Genomic DNA, 24715 nt, shown 5'->3' with positions numbered 1-24715 from the left:
AAATGTGACTGAATTAGGCTTCTAATGCAAATAAGTGACAATGCGGGTACTAATTGAGTTTCAATGGCCATCTGCCTGTGATGGTTCCGCCCAGACCTCCTCCTTTTTTTGTTATCAACTGTTTATTGAGTTTCATATACAGGGGAAGGGAGGGTGGCAAGACGGTTACATGAAAGCTAGATATTTAACCATACACAGGGTAAAAGAGTGGAAATCAAAAAAATATATATTAAAGAAAAAGAAAAAAATGTTTTTACAGAAAGCCCAGACCTCCTCCTGTGGCTCATTCTATAATTTACAGCCATCCTGTCTCCAGGTGAGAGCCTGGCACCAGCATTTTGCAGACGATACAGTTTGTATCAAAATCTTACAAACCCATTATAAATAAATGCACCACATTGTGAGAACAAGTGATTTATGCGAATGTTCTAAATTTAACCAACATGACCTACAATTGTGGTCTTTTGTCAATTGTGCCTTTTAGGCTGTGCTGCCTGGAAGGTGCCGTTGGGGGCAAAAAACACCATTGAGCTACAATTGTAACTAGAATTTATGGGTTTTGTAAGAATTGCACTTTTACATCTATTATTCACACGTAACATGTATATAGCGCTTGTCTCAAAATTCAAAGCGCTTCACAGGGAAGAGGGACCCTCACTGACCACCACCAATGTGTAGCACGGCAACCATTACACACCAGAACACTCACCACACACCAGCTTCAGGTGGAGAGTGAGGGAGTGAATGAGCCAGTTACACTGAGGGGGTGATTATGGGGGCAGTTTAGGGATTAAGCCAGGACACTGGGGAACCCTTTACTCTTTGCAATACCGTTAATTTCCCGACTATTAGCTTATACATTGATTTTGCTATCAGTTTAAAACATGGGAGCAGTTAATATGGCATTAATATGGTTTTGTTTATTTTAACTTGCATAAAATACTGTCCTGCGGCTTAAACACAATGTGGCTAAAACACAGGAAATTACTGTAAGTGCCATGGGATCTTAAATGACCACCGTAAATCAGCACCTTGGTTTAACGTCTCATCCAAAGACTGGCATCTCCTGCAGTACAGTGTCCCCATCACTGCGCTGGGATCAATATTTTGGGCTCGAGGGAAGAGTGCCACCTACTGGCCACCCACCAACACCATTTCCAGCAGCAACAGTTTTCCAAGGAGGTCTCCCATCCAAGTCCTAACCCGGCCCACACTTGCTTTTGGCCTTCGCCTCAGTGCATTAGTTGCGCCAGTTGCTCGCTAGGCGGCTGCAAATTCATTCATTCATTCATTCATTCATTCATTACATCGCAATACAACATGGATTAATCTCATGTTTGTGTGTGTTTACTTTCGTAAGATAACGTTATCTTTAATATACACTGTTATTAAGAGAAAGGCCAAGCCTTCATTTCAGTTTAAGTTAAGGTAAACTGAGGCCTTTGTCTGCATTGAGCAAGTATGATTTCTTAATGTTGCTTATAGATTTGCCCGTAACCTTATTTACGCGTCATGGCAATTAGCTCTCTTGAATAAAGTGTCAAATTATTACAAGGTTACCAAAAGCCTGTAAACTTTGTACTTCTGGATATTAATGCCGTCTTTGACATACTGTAACCTTTTTTGTCACTTGTACACATCTTCATTTTCCCCCGTTAAGTATGTGCAGTATCTGTTGGTTCTGGGACAATGTTATTTTGTTTATACATGTATAGGTCTCCCATTAGGAGCATGATCTCATTTTCTCTTTTTATTTCATTGTTCAATGGTGACCATGCACAGATTTCCCTACCTAAGGATCCTTGGATCCTATTATACTTCCAATATAACTCACATTACACATACTGTATACTTCCAGTATAACTCACATTACTAATCCACATTTACCTCATTATGTATACCTGTACTAGTTTTGTTAATTTGGTACTGGAATGGTGTCACACAGGCGGCGTACACCCAAAGAGATGCCCAATGGTACAGAGTTTTTGATCATGGAGGATTTTGCTGATGAGGATGAGGTGTGGCTGGTCTGGATGGACAAGACGAACGAGACACAAGAGAAGGGCATTCGCCAGCTGGCACAGGAAGCCAGACAGGGAAATGCCCATGATGAGAATGTGCTCACTTACTACAGGTATGCACTACGTCAGCTGCCTTTTTCATTCAATTTTAATGCATTTTATTCAGCCGTGGTGTACTGGTTAGGGCTTCGGGCTTGTAACTGGAGGGTTGCTGGTTCGATCCCCGACCAGTCCACTACGGCTGAAGTGCCCTTGAGCAAGGCACCTACAGTAACCCCTCACTGCTCCCCGAGCACCGCTGGTTGGGCAGGCAGCTCACTGCTCTGGGTTATTGTGTGATTCACCTCACTGTGTGTGTGCTCACTAATTCGGTTAAATGCAGAGAAACTAATTTCCCTCACAGGATCAAAAAAGTATATATTCTATTCTATTCTATTCTTGTGTTGCAGACCTGCAATTGGTGCTTACTAGTGACATACCAAAAACATCAGCCGAAAATATCAGCCATTGGAAGAAAAGTGACCAGGCAGAATAGACCAGTGATGCACAACAAAGTAGAGAAATGAAGACAATATAAAGAATTATAAATACTATAAAATAAAAGATAAATAGAATATAAAGTTTAAATCAGGGTCTAGGAGCATGCTGAGATTTTTTTTGCAAGGAGCAGCATTTCTCTAGACTTTTGTGCTGATAATTTGGACCTCATTTTAAGCCTATGTGGCTCCTAAGTTAGATAATTACATTTTAAGTAGATTTCATCTCCGGTTTCTGTTTCGTTTTTCATTTTCGCTCATTTTATGCTTGCATATTTCTCTGCAGAGCTTCCCCGGCAGCTTTAGCGTGTATATTTATACATATATAGGCTATATATAAATATATAAATTGCAAGCGTGGTCCTTCTTGTTTCTTACGCGTCTCAGCCTTCCAGATGTAAACAGGGAGTGATCGTCTCCTGCAGAAACTGCAAGGTTGTAATAGCGGAGAGGGACACTAGGGGCGGGAGGAAATGTGACTGTTTTCGATCAAACTGGTCAGTCAAGCAAAACAACGATTTCTAAGCGATTTTATGACTATGAAAAAGTTGCATAGGGTCTCTTTAAACCACACCCAAGCCCAAGAGGTCATTACGATTCATCTGGTTTGTGTCTGACTGTCCTTTCATTGCTCTTACTGTAGGTACCAACTGAAGTTGTATGCACGCATGTGTCTAGACCGCCAGTACCTGGCCATAGATGAGATCTCTAAGCAACTGGATGTCGAGTTGATCTTCCTTTGCATGATGGATGAAACGCTACCTTTTGACCTGCGGGCCTCTTTCTGCCGCCTCATGCTGCATGCGCATGTTGACCGTGACCCTCAAGAACTCGTCACTCCCGTAAAGTTTGCCCGTCTCTGGACTGAGATCCCTACGACCATCACCATCAAAGAGTAAGATCTAGCTCAGCTTCATCTCAGAACCTTGTCAATGTCAATAATGTCAATAAAATAAAAACATGATAAATCTTCTTAATAATCATCTTGTGTCAAAACATGATTTAGAAAAAAACACATACAGTATATTATATGCTTATTGACAAACTGTCTATCAGGTAAACTGGCCAAAAGCCAGAAGTGCTGCTCATATATTGTCTGCTCAGATTGTGTTATTGTGATGATTATTGTCTTTTGTAATTTTGATTCAAAATATTATTTTTTGTTTAATATTCACAGTAATGCTCCCTGAGAGGGAAGTGAATGAGATGTGTATAAAATTGCCTTGCCCTAGGATGAGTTTTATGTGTTTTATGTGGTTCAGACCAAAGATTCCCGACGAGACGAGCCGCGACGTTCTAAAACCTTGCGACTGCGACTCAACGTGTTTAATGCTCTGCGACGGCTTGCAACTACGTGCAACTTCTAATTCACACCGCTGCAACTCCGTCTCGTCGCGTCGGGAATCTTTGGTGTGAATTGGGCTTTATGTGTATGCGTCTGGTTACTGATGCACTGCTGTATTGCTTTAACACAGCTATGATGCCCACATGGACTACTCAAGAGATAATAAGAAGAACAGATTTGCCACCACGATGGCATTTATGGAGGAGTACCTCAATAATGTGTTGAACGATGATCTGCCATTTGCAAATCAGGAAAAAAACAAACTGACCTATGAGGTAACGCATTAGCTTCAGGTGATTTCTCTGCCCCCCTGAGTTTTCTGAGGATGCTTGTTGATTTTGGATTTATAATGTTTTTTTTTTTTAATCAATATTTTTTAATGAATTTTAATTACATTCTACGTGTAAAAGATCCATGGCTATGAATGTATATTCCTTACTCTTGCATGGCATGATTATAATTGATTATGATTATGATTTATAGACAATTATCAGGACTGAGAAAATGAGAGGGAATGCATTCATAGAATTGAAACAAACAGAAGATTTTATTGAACAGAAGGTGACTCCAGACACAAAGGGCAAAAGCAGGAGTAGGTCACACTTCACACTTAGTCAAAACAAATAATTTGGTGGAAACTAAACACTCAGAAGATCCTCAAGAAGCTGTCACAATAGTCTGTTAAGTTCTTTAAAGATTCACAAGGCAAGCTAGGCTGGGTAAACCCTGCCTGACCTGCTGGCGAATTTCGATTTCACCCGGCAGCTCAGGCTGGAAACCTTCACATCTGTCTACCTTGCTTCCTGTCCACAAACTTTGGGTCCAATCACAAACTATTGTAGCTTATCCGAAAGACGCACCAGATCGTTGGTCTGATTGGTTGAAGCACTATCCAAGCTTACAGAGTCATTTGAACGATGCCCATTGATCACGCCTCTTGTGCAGTAGAAATAAAGCGCAGACGTATGGTGATAGCCAGACTAAAGGCAAACAGGTTCTTAGGGCAATTCTTAATTGTAGTCACATAAGCAAGCAACAGCTCATGAAAGGTAAGCCAGGTGTGTCAGAGCAAATCCACAACCAAATTCAAGAGCAGGTGAAAGTTCACAAACCAGAGATCCAAGAGTCTAGGGTAGATCAAGACAGTCCTTTTCCAAATTAAATCCTGAAAGTCCAAGTCACAGCCAGCGATCCTTGGGATCCATGGGAGATCCATGTGAGTTCATGACCGAACACTGTTGCAACTGCACCTTGGCCTTTTATTGTGCTGAAGGGTTAATTGCCTCGTTGACCTGCTGTGAGAGCATGAGCTGGCATTGCATTGCTGCTCCAAGTCATGACAATAACGTTGGTGTCAATAAATATGAGATTGAGACTGAGAGTGCGGCAACATAATCTTTTTCTAATAATGCCAGTAACAACATGACTTCTCAGGTGGTGAGTTTGGCGAGGCACCTCATCTACTTTGGCTTCTACAGCTTCTTTGAGTTGCTGCGTCTGACCCGCACATTACTTGGGATCATCGACTGCATCCCCCACCCAGCCCTGCAGAACCCAGCAATTCAGGAGGACACTGGTGGTGAGTTTGCTGTTCATTTTGAGCTTACTCTATGCATTTTATCATTTTATACACTGTAAGTGGTTTATCTTTTCATTCAACTTTTGTCTATTTGTAATTTAGATGTTTTAGTGTCTAGCAGACGTTTACTAGTCTGTAAATATTGTGAGTAATTTGAGTTAATTGTGCAGTGTATTGGAGAAATTGATGTTCATTGCATTGCTTCTGTTAGGAAAAAACGTGAAGCGATCCATTCATGGCGTTGGTCAGATGATGTCCACAATGGTGCTCAATAGAAAACAGTCAGGACGGCCTGCTGCCAACCTGGATACCCAGAGTCGCCAAAAAGACAGCATTGACATGCAGGATGTCACTGTCATGGATACCAAACTGAAGATATTGGAGATACTCCAGGTCTGCTCTATGGGAATTATTTTATGGCTGTAGAGTTAATCCATGTCCAATACACACATAAAGATTTTATAAATCTCAACCGATTTTTTTTATCTTTGAGAGAACCCACACATGGTAATAAGAAATCTTTCTCGGCTGTCCTCGGATAGCCCCACACACTACAGGATTTCCAGTTGCAAATATTGAACATGTTATTTATGATTATCGGCGCCCAACGTTTTCCGTCGTGTCATAAAGGCTATTGTTGGGAGAATTTCGACTCTTAACACACCACACACTACAAGAGAATCTCATAAGATAGTCTTAAGAGCTGAAGTTAAAAGGAACAGTTTAAGAGCTTAAGACACTAACATTTAGCAAAAATGTTATATAAGGACCACCCTATTTTAGATTCCCCTTGCAATTGAGTTTTTGAGGTTTTGAGGTTTTTGACACATTGGCAATTTTTTTCGATATCAATTTTCTCTGTGACCTCATGTTCTCTATGCATTGGACTTCTCCATATATTTTGTCAGTTTATCCTCAATGTACGACTGGACTACCGCCTCTCCTACCTTCTGTCTGTCTTCAAGAAGGAATTTGTGGATGTGTATCCTATGGGAGATGCTGATGCCACATCATTAGTGGAACATGCAGGTATGCGACATTAGACATTAGACCACGTGGTGGTCTTCATTTCTCAAGTAATTGGGAATTTAATCAAGTGGTAGCTGCTTTATAGCAACATTGGGGAAATCCTGTCATTATCTTCAAACTTTGTGTAATATTGATGTTGTGCTTGGAAGATGCATATTTATTTTGTAGTGCTCAGAATTGAAACGCAAAATAGGTAGGTCTAAGAGGTCCAGTAATCCCTATATTTCCATGGAAACAGAAACACTGAAAGAAATGATTAGGGAGCCAATCCTATACTTGTTTATATATTTTAATTATTTGATATATTTTGCACCTGATATATAAACATATTTTCTCTTCTACCAGCTGCTATCAATTTGCAATACATTGGGGAACAGGCTGAGGCAATGTTTGGCGTTGGGTAAGTTGAATGATTATGCTGAATGTATAGTGCATATATGTATGAATTGTTGTTGTTTTTTTTCCATTATTTTTGCCATTTCTGTAGTGCGTACAGGCTACAATGCTATATGTCGTCTTCCGAATGGCTTTACATTCTTTGGTTTGTTTGCGAGCAGGAAGGGCAACAGCATTCTGGAGGTAGATGATGAAGGAGGTCGCATGTTCCTTAGGGTATTGATTCATCTCATCACACACGACTATCCACCACTCGTCTCAGGGGCTCTTCAACTCCTCTTCAAACACTTCAGTCAGAGACAAGAGGTCTTGCACACCTTCAAACAGGTAGTGATGCACTGCGTCCCATGATTGGTGGTGATCACCAATGGACTTTGTGAAATTGCATATATTGTATGAGACATGTATACAGTATATCTGTATTAGTTAATTGATTGTATATTTATGTATTTGTGTTATATCTTAACTCTAACTCTATAAACTCTACTATACAACACCCTCCACTTTTTTGACATCCGTATAAAAAGAGGCATACAAAAAATAATCGTTTGCCAATTTATCAATTTATTTAGAGCAAGTTTATTCTAATTCACACAGTTTGCCAATGGGGTTCATATCAGGACACTGAGATAGGTATCGTAGAAACTTCATTTCATGATCTGGACATACATTTTGGTTCACTGACATGCTGGATGATCTAATCAGCGGATCAGATGATCTAATTAGCTGTGGAGTGAGTGGTGGGCTAAGCTGGGCTTTTGGCCTGTGTCTTGATGTACTGCTTTGACATTTTAGTTGGAGTCATTTCTGCAATTAGTTGTTGACATTGTTCTGGTAGTGCCTGTTCAACATTTTCAGTCAGTAGGGCTCCGGATCGTGACGTGAAAACTTCTCGTGCAGCCATATTGGCAGCCTCACTCCTTAGTTAACTATGGATTACTATGTATTTACTCCCGCCTGTTAGTGTGTTCCTGTTACTTAATTTTTGCCTTCTTGGTGGTATGTTGCTGTGTAGTGGGGTGTAACAGCGCAACCCACGATTGCAAGAGGAAAATAATCGCTAATACTATCAATTTTCTGCTTCTTGTCTTCTGCATCTGAATGAATGGATTATTACGTTTGGTGCGCTACCAACATGGCGGCAATGTATAGAACAATTCATAGAACAAAGTTCATATCTTTCATACAAAATTACTTAGTGAAGTCATACCGCAAGACACATTGAGATGTTCTTGATTTTTTTTTTTCCCTTTCTTTCTCTTTCCCTTTTCTTCAGGTTCAGCTGCTCATCTCAACTCAGGATGTAGATAACTACAAGAAAATCAAAAGTGACTTGGATCACCTGCGCACTATGGTTGAGAAGTCAGAGCTGTGGGTCGATAAGAAAAGCGCCTCAGAGAAAGGAGACGGGAAGAAAGATAAAAAAAAGAAGGAGAAGGAGAAAGTAGAAGTAAAGGTTAAAGTAGAGGTACCGTAATTCTTATATGTTTCTTCTCTATGTTTATGCCTAGGTTTACTGATATAATTGATTAAAACGGCATGTTTGTGAATATTATACACAGGCAATGTTCAGGCCAAACGTACTGTATATCTGATCCCTCCTCTGTCCTTGGCAGATATCCCCTGAAGAGATGGCGGCCAGGAAGATCAAGCAGGAAAAGAGCAATGAGACCTACCAGATTGTTAAAGAGGTTTGTTATACTCCCATTTAGTCATTGCTCATTTTCATTAGAATTGCTTATAATTGATACTGTTTATTGTTTATATTGCTATTCTCTTTAGACGACACTATAGTCTGATCAACTATTTGAATTTGGTTTGGTACACAGTCATGTTGGAACAGGAAGTGACCATCCCCAAACTGTTCCACAAAGTTGGGAGCATGGAATTGTCCTAAATATCTTGGTTAATGCTGAAACATTCAGAGGTCCTTTCACTGGAACAAAGAGGCCAAGCCCAGATTGGGGATGGCCCCTTCCTGTTCCAAAATGATGGTGCACCAGTGCACAAAGAAAGGTTCATAAAGACATGGATGACATGTCTTGAGTTTGGTGTGGATGAACTTACCTGGCCTGCACAGAGTCCTGACCTTAACCCAACAGAACACTTTTGAGATGAATTAGAGTGCAGACTGTGAGCCAGTCTCCTCATCCAACATCAGTGTGTGACCTCACAAATATCATAAATTCCCTTAAACACACTCCTAAACCTTGTGAAAAGTCTTCCCAGAAGAGTTGAAGCTGTTATAGCTGCAAAGAGTGCACCGATGTCATATTAAACCCTATGGATTAAGAATAGGATGGTGATCCAATACTTTTAATATAGTGTATATTTGGAAACTTGAAGATTCAAGGTTTCTAATGGTGTCACATGTTTCAAGGACAAAATCTCTCTTAGTGTACAGGGACACGCCACAACCTGTAGTACGTTTTTGAACCTTTTGACTGACTTTATATTGCAGATCTTGGAGAGGCTAAACAAAATGTGCGGTTCAGGGGTATTTAAGAAGCAACAGCGACTCCTGAAGAACATGGGGGCCCATAAAGTGATGTTGGATCTGTTACAGGTGTCCTATGACAAGGTAAGCTTGGTAGCATAATAATGAGGTGTTTATATTGATATACATTGATATGATTTATAATCAGTGTTTTTTTATTTTTTATTTTAATTAACATGTTAAATTATGATGTACTGCATATAGTTACGGTAAATAGCCTCTGATGTAGTTCATAGTTAAATATTCTCTTTGGTAAATGGACATTCTAAGTTCAGTAGAAATATCACAAATCAAATTTCAAAAGGACCCTTTTCACATTGGTTATTTGCAACTGTGGTAATTAATCTCTTTTTCCATCACTTTTCACAGAATGACAAAAAAATGCAAGAGATCATTAAGTATACCCACATGTTCCTGCAAAGGTTTTGTTCGGGTAACCAAGAAAATCAGGTCCTCCTCCACAAGCACCTCAACCTGTTTCTTACTCCTGGCGTGAGTACCATCAATTAATGTACAGTATGTCATGGTAGTTTTAAACCGGATAGGATGTTTCTTTTTTCACGCTCATTTTTGGATCTCTCCTCAGTTTCTTGAAGCAGAGACTGTGCAGCACATCTTCTGTAATAACTACCAGCTGTGCACTGAGATCAGTGAGCACGTCCTCCAGCATTTCATTCATTGTCTGGCGACGCATGGCCGTCATGTTTCATACCTCAGCTTCCTGCACACCATCATAAAGGCAGAGGGAAAATATGTGAAAAAGTGCCAAGATATGGTCATGACTGAGGTGAGTGACCCTTCACTGAGAATAATACTTAATGCTTAAGTATAAGATATTTAACTTAAAAGATGCATCCATATTATGCAATGACACACTCAAGTTATGATGGACGTTTGAATTAAATAAGTGATTGGCAATTTAATTTTCTTAGTAATGTTTTTGTAAAAAGGTCTGGCATATTGCATTGGTTGTTACAAAATGTACCATGCAACATCTGCACTTTGTAATAATCATCAATCATCAATAAAAATAATGTCACAGAAGGACTGTAGTGTCCAACATACTGCAGTATGAACCCATCTTAAAGAAGTACATTTTACATCATAGTATTGCATTGTGAAGTAAAATGATCAATACTCAATTCAGTCAATCCTCTTGTTTTGTTCTTTTTAAATTTTTTTTTATTTTTTTTTATTTTTTTTATTCAGGCTATTTCCATTCGAGGTGTTTGTCATGTCCGAGTCTTGGGCTATTTCGATCCCATTTGTTTGTCCTGTCTGTGTAAAGCACAATGTATGATAATGTACTATAGACCCTTTCAACTAAACAAATAGGTACATTCCTAAGGCATTTTTGGTTTAGCTAATGCTATCTTGGAGACAAACAAAAATGTAAATACAGTAACACGTTTTAGAGTCAACATTTTGTAGAACATTCCATCAAAGTCAGACTTATTTTCATTTCAAAGTATCTGCGCTCGTTTTTGAACATTTCAATCGAAAAACCCTCCGATCGAAACGGTCTATGCACATGAAATGGACTTCTTCACTTGACTCTTCACTTCCATACAGTTAACCAATGCTGGTGATGACGCCCTGGTGTTCTACAATGACAAATCCTCCTTTGCCACCATGTTGGATTTGATGGTGGAGTCACGGGAAGGTATCCAGGACAACAGTCCTCTTTGTTACCACATCTCACTGGTGGAACTCCTAGCAGCCTGTGCAGAGGGCAAGAATGTCTACACTGAGATCAAGTGCACCTCACTCTTGCCTTTGGAAGATGTGGTGAGGGTGGTCACACATGATGATTGTATCACTGAGGTATGGAAAAAAAGCTCAGTGAAGCTCATTTACAGATAGGAGAATTTTTTTTTTTTTTTCAGTTCAGATGGACATTAATGAATATGAGTAATGACTTACATTTTTTTTATGCAGGTTAAATATGCCTATGTGAATTTTGTGAACCACTGCTATGTAGACACAGAGGTGGAAATGAAGGAGATCTACACAAGTAACCATATCTGGAGGTTGTTTGAGGACTTCACAGTAGACATGGCACAGGTTAGAGGATCAGTTGTACACATAGCTACTATTGAAATACAAAATAGCGCTGTTTTATTTTACGCAAACATAACAAGGCAAGATTCTGATGATTATTTATTTTACGGTCTGACAAGAGGAATTAGGATGCATGGTCATGCTCTCTGTTGTCTTAGGTGTGCTGCAAACGTGATAGAAGACCTTCTGATGCTGTACTGGAGAAGTATGTTATCGTTGTGGTTTTGGACACCATACATGCCTTTTTTAGCTCACCTTTCTCTGAGAACAGCACCTCACATCAGGTAAGATTTTTGATCTTCTGTTTTTGATTTTAGAGTATTGCAACTGGTAATTGCACCAGTTGAACAAGAGGAGAATGTAATGCCAATCGGGTTTACTATTGCTCTGTCATCTTCCCCTAAAATTGCACTGGTAGTCCCATCACCTTCTCATCACACAACTGCTACATTCAAGCTTGCGTCTGTTGGATTGTTCCTGGCTGCAGCCACAACAAAGGGTCCTGGTTGAAACCTGCATCCGCACACTTGCCGTCACTGGTGAGGTCCTTTCTTAGTTTAAAGGAGAATTCCAGCCATTTTTTCACACAGATCTCTGTTTCTTGAGGTCACCAAGTACTGTATGCTACCTCGATGCTACCATTATTAGATATAGTTATTACAGTAAATGTGTTACTCCCTCTCTACCTTGTTTATCTGCAGCTAAGAATAATACCATCCCTCTGCCCATTGAGCTGGAGTCTCAGATCAGCGTCACGCTTGCCAGTATTGCACACAATTCTTTGTCCCGCTCCAACCCAAGCCAAAAGAGCTCCTCGCGTTCCAGTCGCCCAACAGCTCCTACCAATCCATGGGACTACAAGAACATCATTGAAAAACTACAGGTAGGCCTATGTGAAACAGCATCCCAGTTTTGAGTCATCCAGCATATTGTCTTTTGAATAAGCAAAAAGAAAAAAATATAAAACCGTTTTCCATTTATTAATTATGGAATGCCAAGTGATTGTATCTGCTAAGACAGCTTCTGAAACAGGAGGTTTCTTCTGATTATGTGAAGTGGGAAGTCAGCCACTCTGTTTTGGAAATTGTGGTACACAAACCAGCAGTGGTACGTGAGCTGCTTTTAGGGGGTACACGAGATGAAAAGGTGGAGTGGTGTCAAAAATAAACGTTTTATATCTTTTGTAATTAGTTCATAAATAAATAAATAAATAAATAATAATAATAATATATATATAATTTCAATAGTGTCCAATTCTATATTGCAGGACATTATCAATACTCTGGAGCAGCGCTTGACGCCCTTAGTAAATGCTGAGCTGTCTGTGCTGGTAGATGTGCTGCACCAGCCTGAGCTGCTCTTCTTGGAGGGCACAGAAGTACGGACACGCTGTGAATCTGGTGGATTTATATCAAAGTAAGTGCCCTAGTGTATTATGTGCATATGTGACCCTGCAAAGCGAAACCAGTCGCTTTGGTAAAATGTACAAAATGAAGCTATAGCTATAGCTATTTTTTTATGCATGCCGTTTTTTTATACATAATTTTGTTACCACAAAAATGGCAAGCCACACAAAAGGAATGACCAGTGTGTGTGTGTGTGTATGTGTGTGTTTGTTAATAAGGTTGATCCAGCATACTAAAGCTCTAATGGGCTCAGATGAGAAGCTGTGCATCAAAGTGCTAAAGACTCTTCAAGAGATGCTCATCCGCACACTGGACTTTGATGAGAAGGTTTGAAGTTACCTAATATTTGAGTGTGTTTATCTGAGTCTACATGTATGTGATTATGTGAAAAATGTACTGTAATCAGTGGTGTAGTCTACATTATACGCAGGACTATGCAGTATACTCACTTATAAGGCACCACCATCTCAGTATACCCACTTAAAATAGGCAAGGCTACGTATTAACATTTGGGGTTGATCACAGTATATCCACTACAGCTAATTGCTACTTCACAGTGTATCCACTACAGCTAACTAGACAACATCACTGACTGTAATGATGTCTTTGTTTTCAGGGAACATCCTTAAGGAAGGTACTACTACAAAACTATCTCTTCCCCAACAAAAAGGGCAACAATAAGGCTGAGATAGTTGAGATCGGAGTAGGAGGTAACAGCCTAATGTTACAAATACTGTATTGTTTCCTTGGTATCATTTAAAACTTCATTTACGTTTCAGGGTGGGGTGCACCAACAAGGATTACATTAATTTTGGTTTAAGTCTAATCAAGATTTTGTTGGTCTAGGTTTCACATGGTTAGATTTCTTTTTTTTTGTGATGTAGCTGTTGCAATGCCATTGCAAGGCCATTGCAAGAGTCCAGTTTGGAAATAGCCATGGCCTGCAAAAAGAAGTTTAGTGGTATATTGTGATAGATAACATCTTACCTAAATAATGATCCCAGATCTGACTGCTCGCAACCTTACTTCCAAATTCTCAGTCAGTGGCACTGCAAGCAAATAAAGCGATGTCTTTTGCATATGTCCTTAGGAGGTGAGGAAGAGCGTGATTGGGCCGCTGTAGCTGCGGTCCAGTGTCGCCTGGACAGAGAGGGTGGGTCGAAGCTTTTCACTGACCTCGTCATGAGCACCAAAAGTGATAAGATTTTCCAGGAGTCCATTCAGCTGGCCATTTGTCTGCTGGAAGGGGGGAACACAGACATTCAGGTAAGAATGTAACATTGCTTATTGAAATTATTTTTGATGGATGTAAAATAGTTGGCCTGAAGTTCATAGTTGTTATGTGTAGAGCCATCTACCTTCTAATGAAGTTTGTATTCATTTTGTGCAACATCCCACTGCAAGGGAATGCTAACATTGTCACTAATAATGCTGTGAACGTTTTTCTTTAATTTTTGCAATGTCTTCCAGCCAGCACAGGGCATATCCTGGCTATTATGAAATAGGCTTCTCTTGTCTTAACTCTTCATGTTCCGTTACTCCAAATGAAGTCATTTAATGAATTGCATATCAGCTTCTGCAACTAATGCCTAATGTATTGAGGCAGATTTTAATCATGCATTTGTTTAAAATCGGATCTGTTTCCTTTTGCCATCCCTTCAGAACTCTTTTTACAAGCTGATGATGGGAGACAATAAGTCTGAAACATTTTTTAAGGTCCTGAATGACCGTATGAATGATGCCCACCAAGAAATCAAAGCCACGGTCTCAGTAAATGTTGGAGAAATGAGCAACAAAGCCAAGGATGAAAAAGATCTGGACACTGGTGAGTGGACGCAAGGAAACCTAAAATGATACATTCTCATCAATGTCAATGTCAATGTCAATTTATTTATATAGCACATTTAAATAAAAGTGCTGTAAAATAAAATAAAATAAAAATAAAGTAAAATAATTATAAAATAACTTTAAAGAAACATAGTAAAGATTAGTAAGTAATAATAATAATAATAATAATAATGAAACCAAAATAGCAATGCAAAATGGTGGTAGAGTAGATACAAATGGTGGTAGAGTAGATCAGCAGCATGATGAAATAAGTGGCTTTAGAGATTTATTCTATCAACCACTAGCTAATGGCAAGTTAATGGAATTGTTACCATGAACCAAAATTGTTTATACATCTCATAGGTCATGTCAAAATCATTAATTATAAGATTACCCTGATAACACATGCAGAGGAGATATCAATTATGTACTAGTAGGCTACTAGTCACATTTGGTGGCAACCAGCTAGTTTGTGAACATACAAGCAGTCCATTGAATGTGTTATTAAAGACTACTCTCAATACGGAAAAAAACTACCTAGACCTAGCTTGAGTTGCTGCAGCCAACAGCTACACTTGCCAGGCAGCTACAGCGTCACACTCGAGATGCCAATCAACATAAACGAGTAGGACTAGGGTTGTACATTGATGGGGGTTGGGTGATGTCTGGCATAAGCTACTGTACATGTACAACTGCTGAACAAGGCAGTTTGGACAACCTTAATACCACAAACAGTCGTTTTCATGGCACAAATGTAGCACAAACAAATAGTAGTGTTTTGAATATTTTTGGGGGGCCAGTTTCACGTACTGTAGGTAATCTAGGGTTATAAAGATTTCAAAGACTAAAGACTTGTGTTATAGTGTCCATGTAGAAGACTTTTATATCCTGCAGTGTTGCCTTCCCCAAAAGTCCTTTATACAGCTAATGTGACAGCATTTTTTTTTTTAAATCTGTAAATCAGTAAAATATGTACAGTACAAGTGTTGACATGAATTACAAATGACAAATGTATAAATACTTCCATTTCATCTTGCTTTAATTTTCCATTTCTCCTTCTTTCTGTCTTTTTTAAACCGGTTTTAACCTTTTGCTCCTCTCTCATTTTATTTTTCTGAGCCATCAGGGTCACAGCTAGCTGTCTATCCACAGACCCCGGTGCTCCCGCTCAGCGCCGATTCTTCACTATCCCCTGCAGCAGCCCTCTCCCCTCCCCAAGAGCAGCCTGAGCAGGAGGTTGATGTGGAGATGGGCCCTTCTGTCTGTATCATGAAACCTATTCTGCGCTTCCTGCAGCTTCTGTGTGAGAACCACAACCAGGACTTGCAGGTGATTACAGCTCTTTAATCCCATCTTGTGTGAACTACACCACCATCCTCTTAACCCCAATGACGCCTCTGTTTTAGATTGTTGTGATGCTCCTCAGAGAGCCTAGAACTCCAATCCTTGCGTGCTGAAAGAATGTCACTGATGTTTTCAGCACTGTTTATAGATCAGGACTGAAAGTTAGAAAATGTATGGAATTGGAGGACCCAAGAAGCTTATGCATTGTTTAGTATAGTGCGTCAGACGTCCATCCCTGATATATGGGGACTCCTAGACTGTTTCACAAAGTCAAGGTGCGATCCTTCAAGGCTGATCTTTGAAGGATGGTATGTCATCAAGTCCCGTCAAGGTACCGTTCTAATGTCAAGCATCCATCAAAGTTGACTAAATTCTACCATACACAACATACACAATCCTGTGTGCAAATGTATGGAGGACTTAAAATAATAATACATATAATACAAAACAAGGCTGTTCACTATGTATTTAAGCATTGTCTTATTGCCACTATGTAAAGTAGCCTAAATTAAATATAGGCTCAGGTAATTTTGACAACTTTGAACTTTAACACCCTAATCATGTAAAGAAGGCATTTAGGAAAGGTATAATTTAATAGGAAAGGTATAATTTAATAAATTGACATGGGAGAAGTGGTGCATTCGTTGTTTCTCAAAAAGAAACGGGCAAGAGGCTTGATTTACACACACCTGCAGCTTCCTGCACACCCGCTAGTCTGTTCCATTTTGTGTTTTCCCGAATGCTAAGAAGAAGCCTTGCCTTGTATTTGAGTGATTTGACTCATCAGGGCTCAGTTCTACCAAGCACGAATCCTTGAGGATCCCACTGACTTGCTACACCTTAGTAACCATATCTACATTATCTATCTATACAGTTTTGCATTTTCATGCAGTGGTAATTCTTTGGAATTGCATTTCTAGTTTAAAGAGGAACTATGCAGGATTACCGATTTCATCTCTGGTTTCGGTTTCATTTTTCGTTTTCCCTCGTTTTATGCTTGCATTTTCTCTGCAGAGCTTCCCCGACAGCTTTAGCGTGTATATTTATACATGTATAGGCTATATTTTTTTTTATAAGTATATTTTTTGGGCTTTTTTTATGCCTTTAATGATAGGACAGTTGAGAGAGACAGGAAGTGAATGGGAGAGAGCGTTGGGGTGGGATCCGGAAAGGACCACGGGGCGGGAATCGAACCCGGGTCGCCGGCGTGCGGTGCAGGTGCCCCAGCCAGTCGCGCCACGGCTGGGGCCAATGTATAGGCTATATTTTAATATATAAATTGCAAGCGTGATTCTTCGTCTCAGACTTCCAGATGTAAACAAGGAGCGATCGTCTCCTGCAGAAAGTTGCATAGGGTCTCTTTAAATTGCAATACCTATTTTAAACACTAGTTATCATTGTTACCTTTGGCTCATTTAAGAAATTAAAGTAACGTAGGGTATTATTCCAGAATACCTCGTTGCAATATTCTCAGCACAACTTGCTTGCTTTTTACAGAATTTTCTGCGCTGCCAGAACAACAAGACAAATTACAACCTGGTGTGTGAAACTCTACAGTTCTTGGACATTATGTGTGGCAGTACTACAGGAGGACTAGGTCTACTTGGACTTTACATAAATGAAAATAATGTTGACCTCATCATTCAAACCCTAGAGACACTCACAGAGTACTGCCAAGGACCCTGCCAGGAAAATCAGGTAAGGTAATCAGTCCATATAGCATTCCTGGGTATCTTGGGGCAGGCAGTTGGCTATATTTTACATCCCACATGCCACCCTTGGAAACTCTAAGTACAATGTAAATATTGATAAACATAGTCGGAAGAATGTGTCACGAGTGACCACTTTGTGAATGACTAAAACTGCCACTTAGTCAATATCTTATGGCCCGATTCACATAGACATATAAAAGGGAGTGTGCTTTTACTTTGTCTTATTTCCTCCTAGCTTGGACCCCAATAATTAGGGCCCGAGCACCGAGGTGCGGCCACTGAAGTGGCTGCACCGTAGGTGCAAGGCCCTATTGTTTTTGCTCAGATTATTATTATTATAGTGGAATCCTCTTACCGGAAATGTTGTGCCCTTTTTCACCAACTTGGCATGCTCTAAAACTCTTGAAATTTGGCAGATACCTGTAGAATTGATACCTCTACTGAGAGACAGACCTCTGGCCTAGTTACTGATTGTGGTTATATTTATATATTTAATAAATGAATAAATATCCTGTTTCTCCCTTTTGCTCCCAAAGACCTGTATTGTTACCCACGAGTGTAATGGCATTGACATCATAACTGCCCTCATCCTGAATGATATAAGCCCTCTGTGTCGGTATCGTATGGAAATGGTCTTGCAACTCAAGGTTTTACTTACTGTTTTATTTATTTTAAGTACAGATTAAATTCAGATGTATGGCTAAAATATGTTTAAATGCTCTGCAAAATGTACAGTATTGTCATTTTCTTACATATAACTGTTAATTCTTCTGAAAGAGCACTGGGTTTTGAGTGATTTATCAAAGCTGTTCTTGATTGCTTTATTGTGTTTAATGTGTATATCGCTGTCATTCTTATTTCAGGACAATGCCTCCAAGCTGCTGCTTGCATTGATGGAGAGTCGTCATGACAATGAGAATGCAGAACGGATCTTGTTTAACCTCAGACCACGGGAACTGGTTAGGTCATAGTCTTGCAATTATATTTAAAAAATAATTTTGTTTTAACTTTAATTGTTTATCATTTCAAGTCTCACCTGACAGTCAATTATTGCAAATGCAATTCAGTCTTTTAATACAGTACATTGTGTTGTCTTGCAATCTTAGAAATGTGTTCATGACTACCCACAGGTTGAGGTCATCAAGAAAGCATACTTGCAGGAAAGAGATTGTGAAGAAGGAGAGGTTTCGCCAAGAGAAGTTGGACACAACATATACATCCTAGCCTTGCAGGTACAGTAGAACCCTTCACAGGCTTCAGAGTTTTACTTTGCTTTGCCTTGGTCAAATGCAGTGTTGTGCAGAGTGCCCTTGCTGCCTCGTCAGAGTTTTTTTTTTACACTGTAAGTCTATTTCAGTGTCAATATTTTTAAGTCAGTTCAATTTGGATTCTAATCCACAAAGAGAAATCTGTATTGATCTTGGAAACTCTATGGAGTTCGCAAACGCTTGATGCTGCTAAGGTGGTGGCTCAATCAATTATTACGTTTTTTTAAAAATCATGATCAGTATCATTCCCCTATTAAGATTATTTTAGACATTGTGTTTTCTCAATGTGGTTTCTTTCTTTCACTCACTCTCTTGTCTCTCTGGCAGTTGGCACGTCACAATAAAGTCTTGCTGAGTCTCCTGAAACCTCCAAAAAAAAGCAAGGAAGATGGAGACGAGGGCATCAGCTCCATGGTAGGAAAGGCCTTTTTGAAAGTCTGTGTGTGTGTGTGTGTGTGTGTGTGTGTGTGTGTGTGTGTGTGTGTGTGTGTGTGTGTGTGTGTGTGTGTGTGTGTGTGTGTGTGTGTGTGTGTGTGTGTGTGTGTGTGTAGTGTTATACTAATATACTGTACAGTACTAGTACTTCATCTTCAATGAAATACACCTGTATGTCTTTGGAGAAAATTGGAGGTGTGTGTACGGTTGGCATATCAGAATACAGAATCTAACTATTGTCTAATTGTAGCTCTACATCAATCATAACCAATATCTGTGTCATTAATAATACAGATCAGGATATCTACAGTATATACTATGATGATTGTGTGTCTGTGTCTGTGTCTGTGTCTGTGTGTGTGTGTGTGTGTGTGTGTGTGTGTGTGTGTGTGTGTGTGTGTGTGCTTAGTTTGTTAAATGATTTTGTTTGTATCCCTCAGTTAAACTTGAACAATAGGCAGCTCTCCCAGATGTTAAAGTCCAGTGGGCCCATTGAAAAACCTGATGAGGAGCCCCTGGAGTTTTATGACAGACACACTTCACAAATTGAGGTAGGCTGGCAAGCCTGGAGATGATCTCATACTGTACCGCAATCAATTTGTATTAGCACATTAACAAAAAATGTACTTATCTGTGTGTCTGGACTCAGATTGTGCGTGAGGATCACAGCATGGAGCAGATTGTGTTCCCAATTCATCCTATCTGCGAGTACCTAACAGAGGAGTCAAAGGTCCGTGTGTTCAATACCACAGAGCAGGATGAACAAGGCAGTAAAGTTACACACTTCTTTGAGCAGACGGCCTTTCTACACAATGAGATGGAGTGGCAGAAAAAGCTACGAAGTAAGAAATCCTATTTATCATATCTCTGACAGTTTCTAATAGTCGCCCTCATTATACTGAAAGCTTTTTGTTTAGTTTAGTTAAGTTTAGCTTATTGGTTTTGTCTGACAGGGACCATGCATAAAATAGCTTCTACAGTATATCAGGGTTAGCTAAATAGCTCATTTGCACCTGTAGTGCCTGTGCTGGATGTACAAGCACAGTAAAAACACAGACAAGATGAAAAGACACTGTTGAGATGAAAAGTCACTGTTACATGTATGATCCTATTCCTGAAAGACTGAAATATTTGTTTGCAATTGCATGTGTACAGGTATGCCAGTGTTGTTTTGGTTCTCGGGTCGCATGGCATTGTGGGGAAGTATCTCCTTCAATCTGGCTGTCTTTATAAACCTCATTATTGCCCTCTTCTACCCATATAGCTCTGGTGAGAAATGTGTATTCCCCAAATCTATCTGTAGGAAGATTATTATAGCTTCCTACCCGTAATTTCCCGACTATTAGCCGCGGCTAATACATTGATTTTGCAAAATTTCTTCAGATATGAGGTTAATACAGGGGGGCAGTTAATATGGTGTTGTTAATATGGTTTTGTTTGTTTTAACTCGCATAAAACACTGTCCTGCGGCTTATATGCGGGAAATTACTGTAGTATATTCTCATAATATATTGGTATTTCAAAACCTGTGAGCGGTGCTTATAGTGGAATACTGGTACTTCTGTGAGTAGGGATTTATATATATAATTTGTGAGCTACCATTTATGACACATATTCAACCTGGCAATGAATGCCCTTAGCCAGATTATTAATGTTTAACTAGTTGTTGTTGTTGTTGACATTACACAATTTATTGTTTATTCTGAGGATTTTGTACCTTCTTGATGTTCTATTACTGTTAAGCCTCTGGTATCTGGTAATGTGAAAAAATCTATAAATGATTTAATAATTTTTGTGAAACATGTTTTGTGCTCTCTCAGAGACGAGTACCATAGATTCTTCCCTGTTGGCTATGATGTTCTGGGTCTTTGCGGGACTGTCCGTCATGGGTCTATTGTCACAGCGCTATGGGCTTCGACCCCTCACAGTAGCCCTCATTCTCCGCTCCATCTACCACTTTGGCATTGGCCCCACTCTTATCCTACTGGGAACCGTGAATGTGAGTCTTGACTCTTGAATGTATGAATCAGTGTCATCTGACTAAAAACAAAAAGGTATCGATGTACTGGTATTCAGATGTTTTTTATGGTAAATACTCTTGCAAAAAGTACCTAAACAAAGGCATGATTGATGAAGTGCAGAACAGAACAGTTCTCTTAGAGTAGAACCACTTCAATGTCAACTTTTGGAAATAGCCTGCTAGGAGAATCTGCGCCAGCACAAAACTGCAGGTCCGGATGGTATCAGCATCAGCGTCCTGAAGGCCTGTGCGGACCAACTGTGCTGGGTCCTACATCTCCAACTCCTGTTGTCACAAAATTATTGATTTGATATTGATACCAAGTGAAGAATCAACCTCCCCAATGAGCAGGTTGGCGCCTTGCATGCTGGCCTCCGCCATCGGTGTGTGAATGGGTGAATGTGAGGCATGATAATGTAAAGTGCTTTGGGTGCTCGCAGAAGCTGTTAAAAGCGCTATATAAATTCCACTCCATTTACCATTCACCATTTTCCATTTACCAGTGATTGAATTATACTGTTTGGTTGTGGTGGGCACTGCTGATTACGTTAGAAGGTGGTGAGGAGCAGAATTGAGCGCTGTTTACCTGATGAGTTGCATTGCATTGCATTGCATAATGCACATTGGACTTACATTTACATTGTAGTATGATCATATCAATCTATCTATCAATCTATCGATCAATCAATCAATCTATCTATCTATCTATCTATCTATCTATCTATCTATCTATCTATAAATAATAAACTGCAAGTCTCCTCATGGGTATTTTAGATAGCATTAGCCCTTGGAAAGAGGACATTCAGGTTTTCAGATTCAGATTTTTGCCTTTTGCCATGTAGCCTGCCCCTCATGAACAGTCATGCAGTCAGTCTATCATCTGTCTAAAGTCCAGATTGAGCTATTTCATTTTTTTACTTTATTTTGTTTGTTTTCCCCCATTTTTACATCGGTTTAGTTTTTTGTATTTATACAATGTGGAAGACACATTGAATGCTAAATGTCATTATAAAAATAATATTTATTATTTGCAATTGTGAAAACTTCATGTGATGTGATGACTTGTACATTTTGCTTTTACAGCTTATCAACAAGATTGTGTTTGTTGTCAGCTTTGTTGGCAACAATGGCACCTTTATTATGGGATATCGTGCAATGCTGATGGATGTTGAGTTCCTTTATCACCTGGCTTATGTGCTGACCAGTACCCTTGGACTATGTGTGCACGAGCTGTTCTACAGTATCCTGGTATTTTCATCTAATATGTATTCAGACACTCCTTTAGATACAGTATGTCAATTCTGACAGGGGAGCTACACCAGGCGCGTAATTTAAGTGTTCCGATCGCAAAGCGTACGTTGCAGCAGTTAATAATCACTAAAATCAATGGAAGTACAGTAGCTCCACCAGACGCGACAGTGGCGCGTACAGAACATTCGAAAAAAATATAATGGATTTTACGCATCGTGAACGGAACGCTTCAGTTACACGCCTGGTGTACTGTAGCTCCCCTGTGACACAAACTCAGTGAACCGATGTATTATGCTCTGCTTGTGCTACTGTCTGGAAAATGGACCCTACTCTATCTCTGCAGCTGTTTGACCTGATATACCGGGAGGAGACCTTGTTTAATGTTATTAAGAGTGTGACACGGAATGGGCGCTCTATCCTGCTGACAGCCCTTTTGGCCCTCATCCTGGTCTACCTCTTCTCCATTGTGGGCTTTCTGTACTTGAAAAGTGATTTCATTATGGAAGTTGACCCTTTGCCAAGCATGGATTCAGGTAATGTGCCTCACGTAAATAATTGAATAGAATTTATTTGAAGTTAAGACCAACTTAAAGGGACACTTCACCGATTAGCATTAAGCTTTGTATCTTAAGAAAACCAGTCATGTTATTGAATGGTTGTTCGTCATTCCCTCAGTTTGCCTTGAGATGGGAGAAATACGGATTTCAATGAAACTCATGAATAGGACTTCCTGCTTTCAATGATGTAAGATGATGAGTTTTACACCATTGAAAGCAGGAAGTCCAACATTGAAATCTGTATTTCTCCCATCTCAAGGCAAACTGACGGAATGATGCACGACCATTCAAAAAACTAGTTTTCTAAAGATACAAGCATAATGCTAATCGGTGAAGTGTCCCTTTAAATTGCTACTGATTAAATGTTAAACGGCAGGTCTCAAGTATTTGATCACAAATCCAAATCTCTTGCGCCCTGTTTTACATTGGACTTGTTTGAAGTCATTGCATTTACAACTTAAATGCCAAGCTCAAGTTGTAGACTTGATTTCCCATCTCTGGCAGGAACAGTAGTGATCAGTAGCATGTACATGTACAATGAATGCATTAGAGCTACTATCTATGAGAGCTACTGTACAGTATTCATAACTGGAATCTATAACACAATCTCTTTCAGCAATACATAATCTGCTTCAGTCTGATTGATTGTATATAATTCTCACAGTAAGTCCTGCATATTCATGTGCATGTGTGTGTTTGTGTATGTGATAGATGAGGATGGGGATGGGGACAACACAGAGCCTGCTTGTGACACACTGCTCATGTGCATTGTGACGGTGCTAAACCATGGGCTCCGGAATGGAGGTGGTGTCGGAGATGTGCTACGCAGACCATCTAAAGAAGTATGTACTGTATTCTATTGATTTGAAGTACTGTAGTCTGTCTCTCCCTCTTATATTGTGTTGGCCATAAGACATAATGATACAAACGAATGAAAACTGTGTTTTCCTCTGTTTTCAAAAGGCATTAATGTTTACAGCTAAAGTAAACATTAAAGTAATTTCTCACATCACCATATAATCTTTATGTACTGCAGTGGTTCCCAACCTTTTTTGAGCAAACTTCCCCCTGACCTTACCCTGATTCTCTGACACCCAATAAAATTATTATTATTATTATTATTATTATTGGCTACAACTGTGGGCAGGCTATACCCATGATCAACCCCACTCCCACTCATATCATATTGCTTACATAATAAATTAGCCCATTACCTCATTTCATGTAAGTTTTACGTGTTAAAAAATAATGACCACTCCACAAACTAAGTTGTGACGTTCCCAATGCCCCCCCCCCCCCCCCCCTAGCTTGTACGAACGCCAATAAGACACAGTACTTTTTCAAGGAAAATGTAAGAAAAAAAAATACATTGCATAGTTTTATAGTCATGTCAATAGTTGATCATGTCACCCCTACTGTATTCCTTTGTCA

The 24715-nt window shown here is 39.6% G+C and overlaps 1 protein-coding gene across 3 annotated transcripts in view; it reads left to right on the top strand.

The window, feature by feature from the left end:
• The window catches only part of itpr3 (inositol 1,4,5-trisphosphate receptor, type 3), a 52125-nt gene that overhangs the window by 22821 nt on the left and 4589 nt on the right, over window positions 1-24715 (top strand). For 2 of the 3 annotated variants that reach the window (XM_062541024.1, XM_062541025.1), the window contains 36 exons: window positions 1946-2134; window positions 3201-3452; window positions 4033-4177; window positions 5337-5481; window positions 5693-5874; window positions 6390-6510; window positions 6856-6910; window positions 7068-7233; window positions 8183-8374; window positions 8523-8597; window positions 9368-9487; window positions 9773-9895; window positions 9990-10190; window positions 10976-11227; window positions 11342-11467; window positions 11623-11748; window positions 11883-12003; window positions 12166-12347; window positions 12732-12880; window positions 13089-13197; window positions 13487-13580; window positions 13961-14136; window positions 14533-14695; window positions 15824-16026; window positions 17539-17739; window positions 18290-18400; window positions 18617-18712; window positions 18884-18985; window positions 19349-19435; window positions 19897-20007; window positions 20106-20298; window positions 20612-20725; window positions 21277-21455; window positions 22560-22724; window positions 23071-23260; window positions 23996-24126. In XM_062541024.1, the coding sequence (XP_062397008.1) occupies window positions 1946-2134; window positions 3201-3452; window positions 4033-4177; window positions 5337-5481; window positions 5693-5874; window positions 6390-6510; window positions 6856-6910; window positions 7068-7233; window positions 8183-8374; window positions 8523-8597; window positions 9368-9487; window positions 9773-9895; window positions 9990-10190; window positions 10976-11227; window positions 11342-11467; window positions 11623-11748; window positions 11883-12003; window positions 12166-12347; window positions 12732-12880; window positions 13089-13197; window positions 13487-13580; window positions 13961-14136; window positions 14533-14695; window positions 15824-16026; window positions 17539-17739; window positions 18290-18400; window positions 18617-18712; window positions 18884-18985; window positions 19349-19435; window positions 19897-20007; window positions 20106-20298; window positions 20612-20725; window positions 21277-21455; window positions 22560-22724; window positions 23071-23260; window positions 23996-24126 (5347 nt within the window). The remainder of the gene's footprint in view (window positions 1-1945; window positions 2135-3200; window positions 3453-4032; window positions 4178-5336; window positions 5482-5692; window positions 5875-6389; window positions 6511-6855; window positions 6911-7067; window positions 7234-8182; window positions 8375-8522; window positions 8598-9367; window positions 9488-9772; window positions 9896-9989; window positions 10191-10975; window positions 11228-11341; window positions 11468-11622; window positions 11749-11882; window positions 12004-12165; window positions 12348-12731; window positions 12881-13088; window positions 13198-13486; window positions 13581-13960; window positions 14137-14532; window positions 14696-15823; window positions 16027-17538; window positions 17740-18289; window positions 18401-18616; window positions 18713-18883; window positions 18986-19348; window positions 19436-19896; window positions 20008-20105; window positions 20299-20611; window positions 20726-21276; window positions 21456-22559; window positions 22725-23070; window positions 23261-23995; window positions 24127-24715) is intronic. The other variant, XM_062541026.1, reaches the window with a different exon arrangement.

This window comes from Sardina pilchardus, chromosome 7 (genome assembly GCF_963854185.1).
Source record: "Sardina pilchardus chromosome 7, fSarPil1.1, whole genome shotgun sequence".
In the NCBI taxonomy this organism is placed as follows: domain Eukaryota; kingdom Metazoa; phylum Chordata; class Actinopteri; order Clupeiformes; family Clupeidae; genus Sardina; species Sardina pilchardus.
This window is presented reverse-complemented; position numbering and strand designations above follow the sequence as displayed.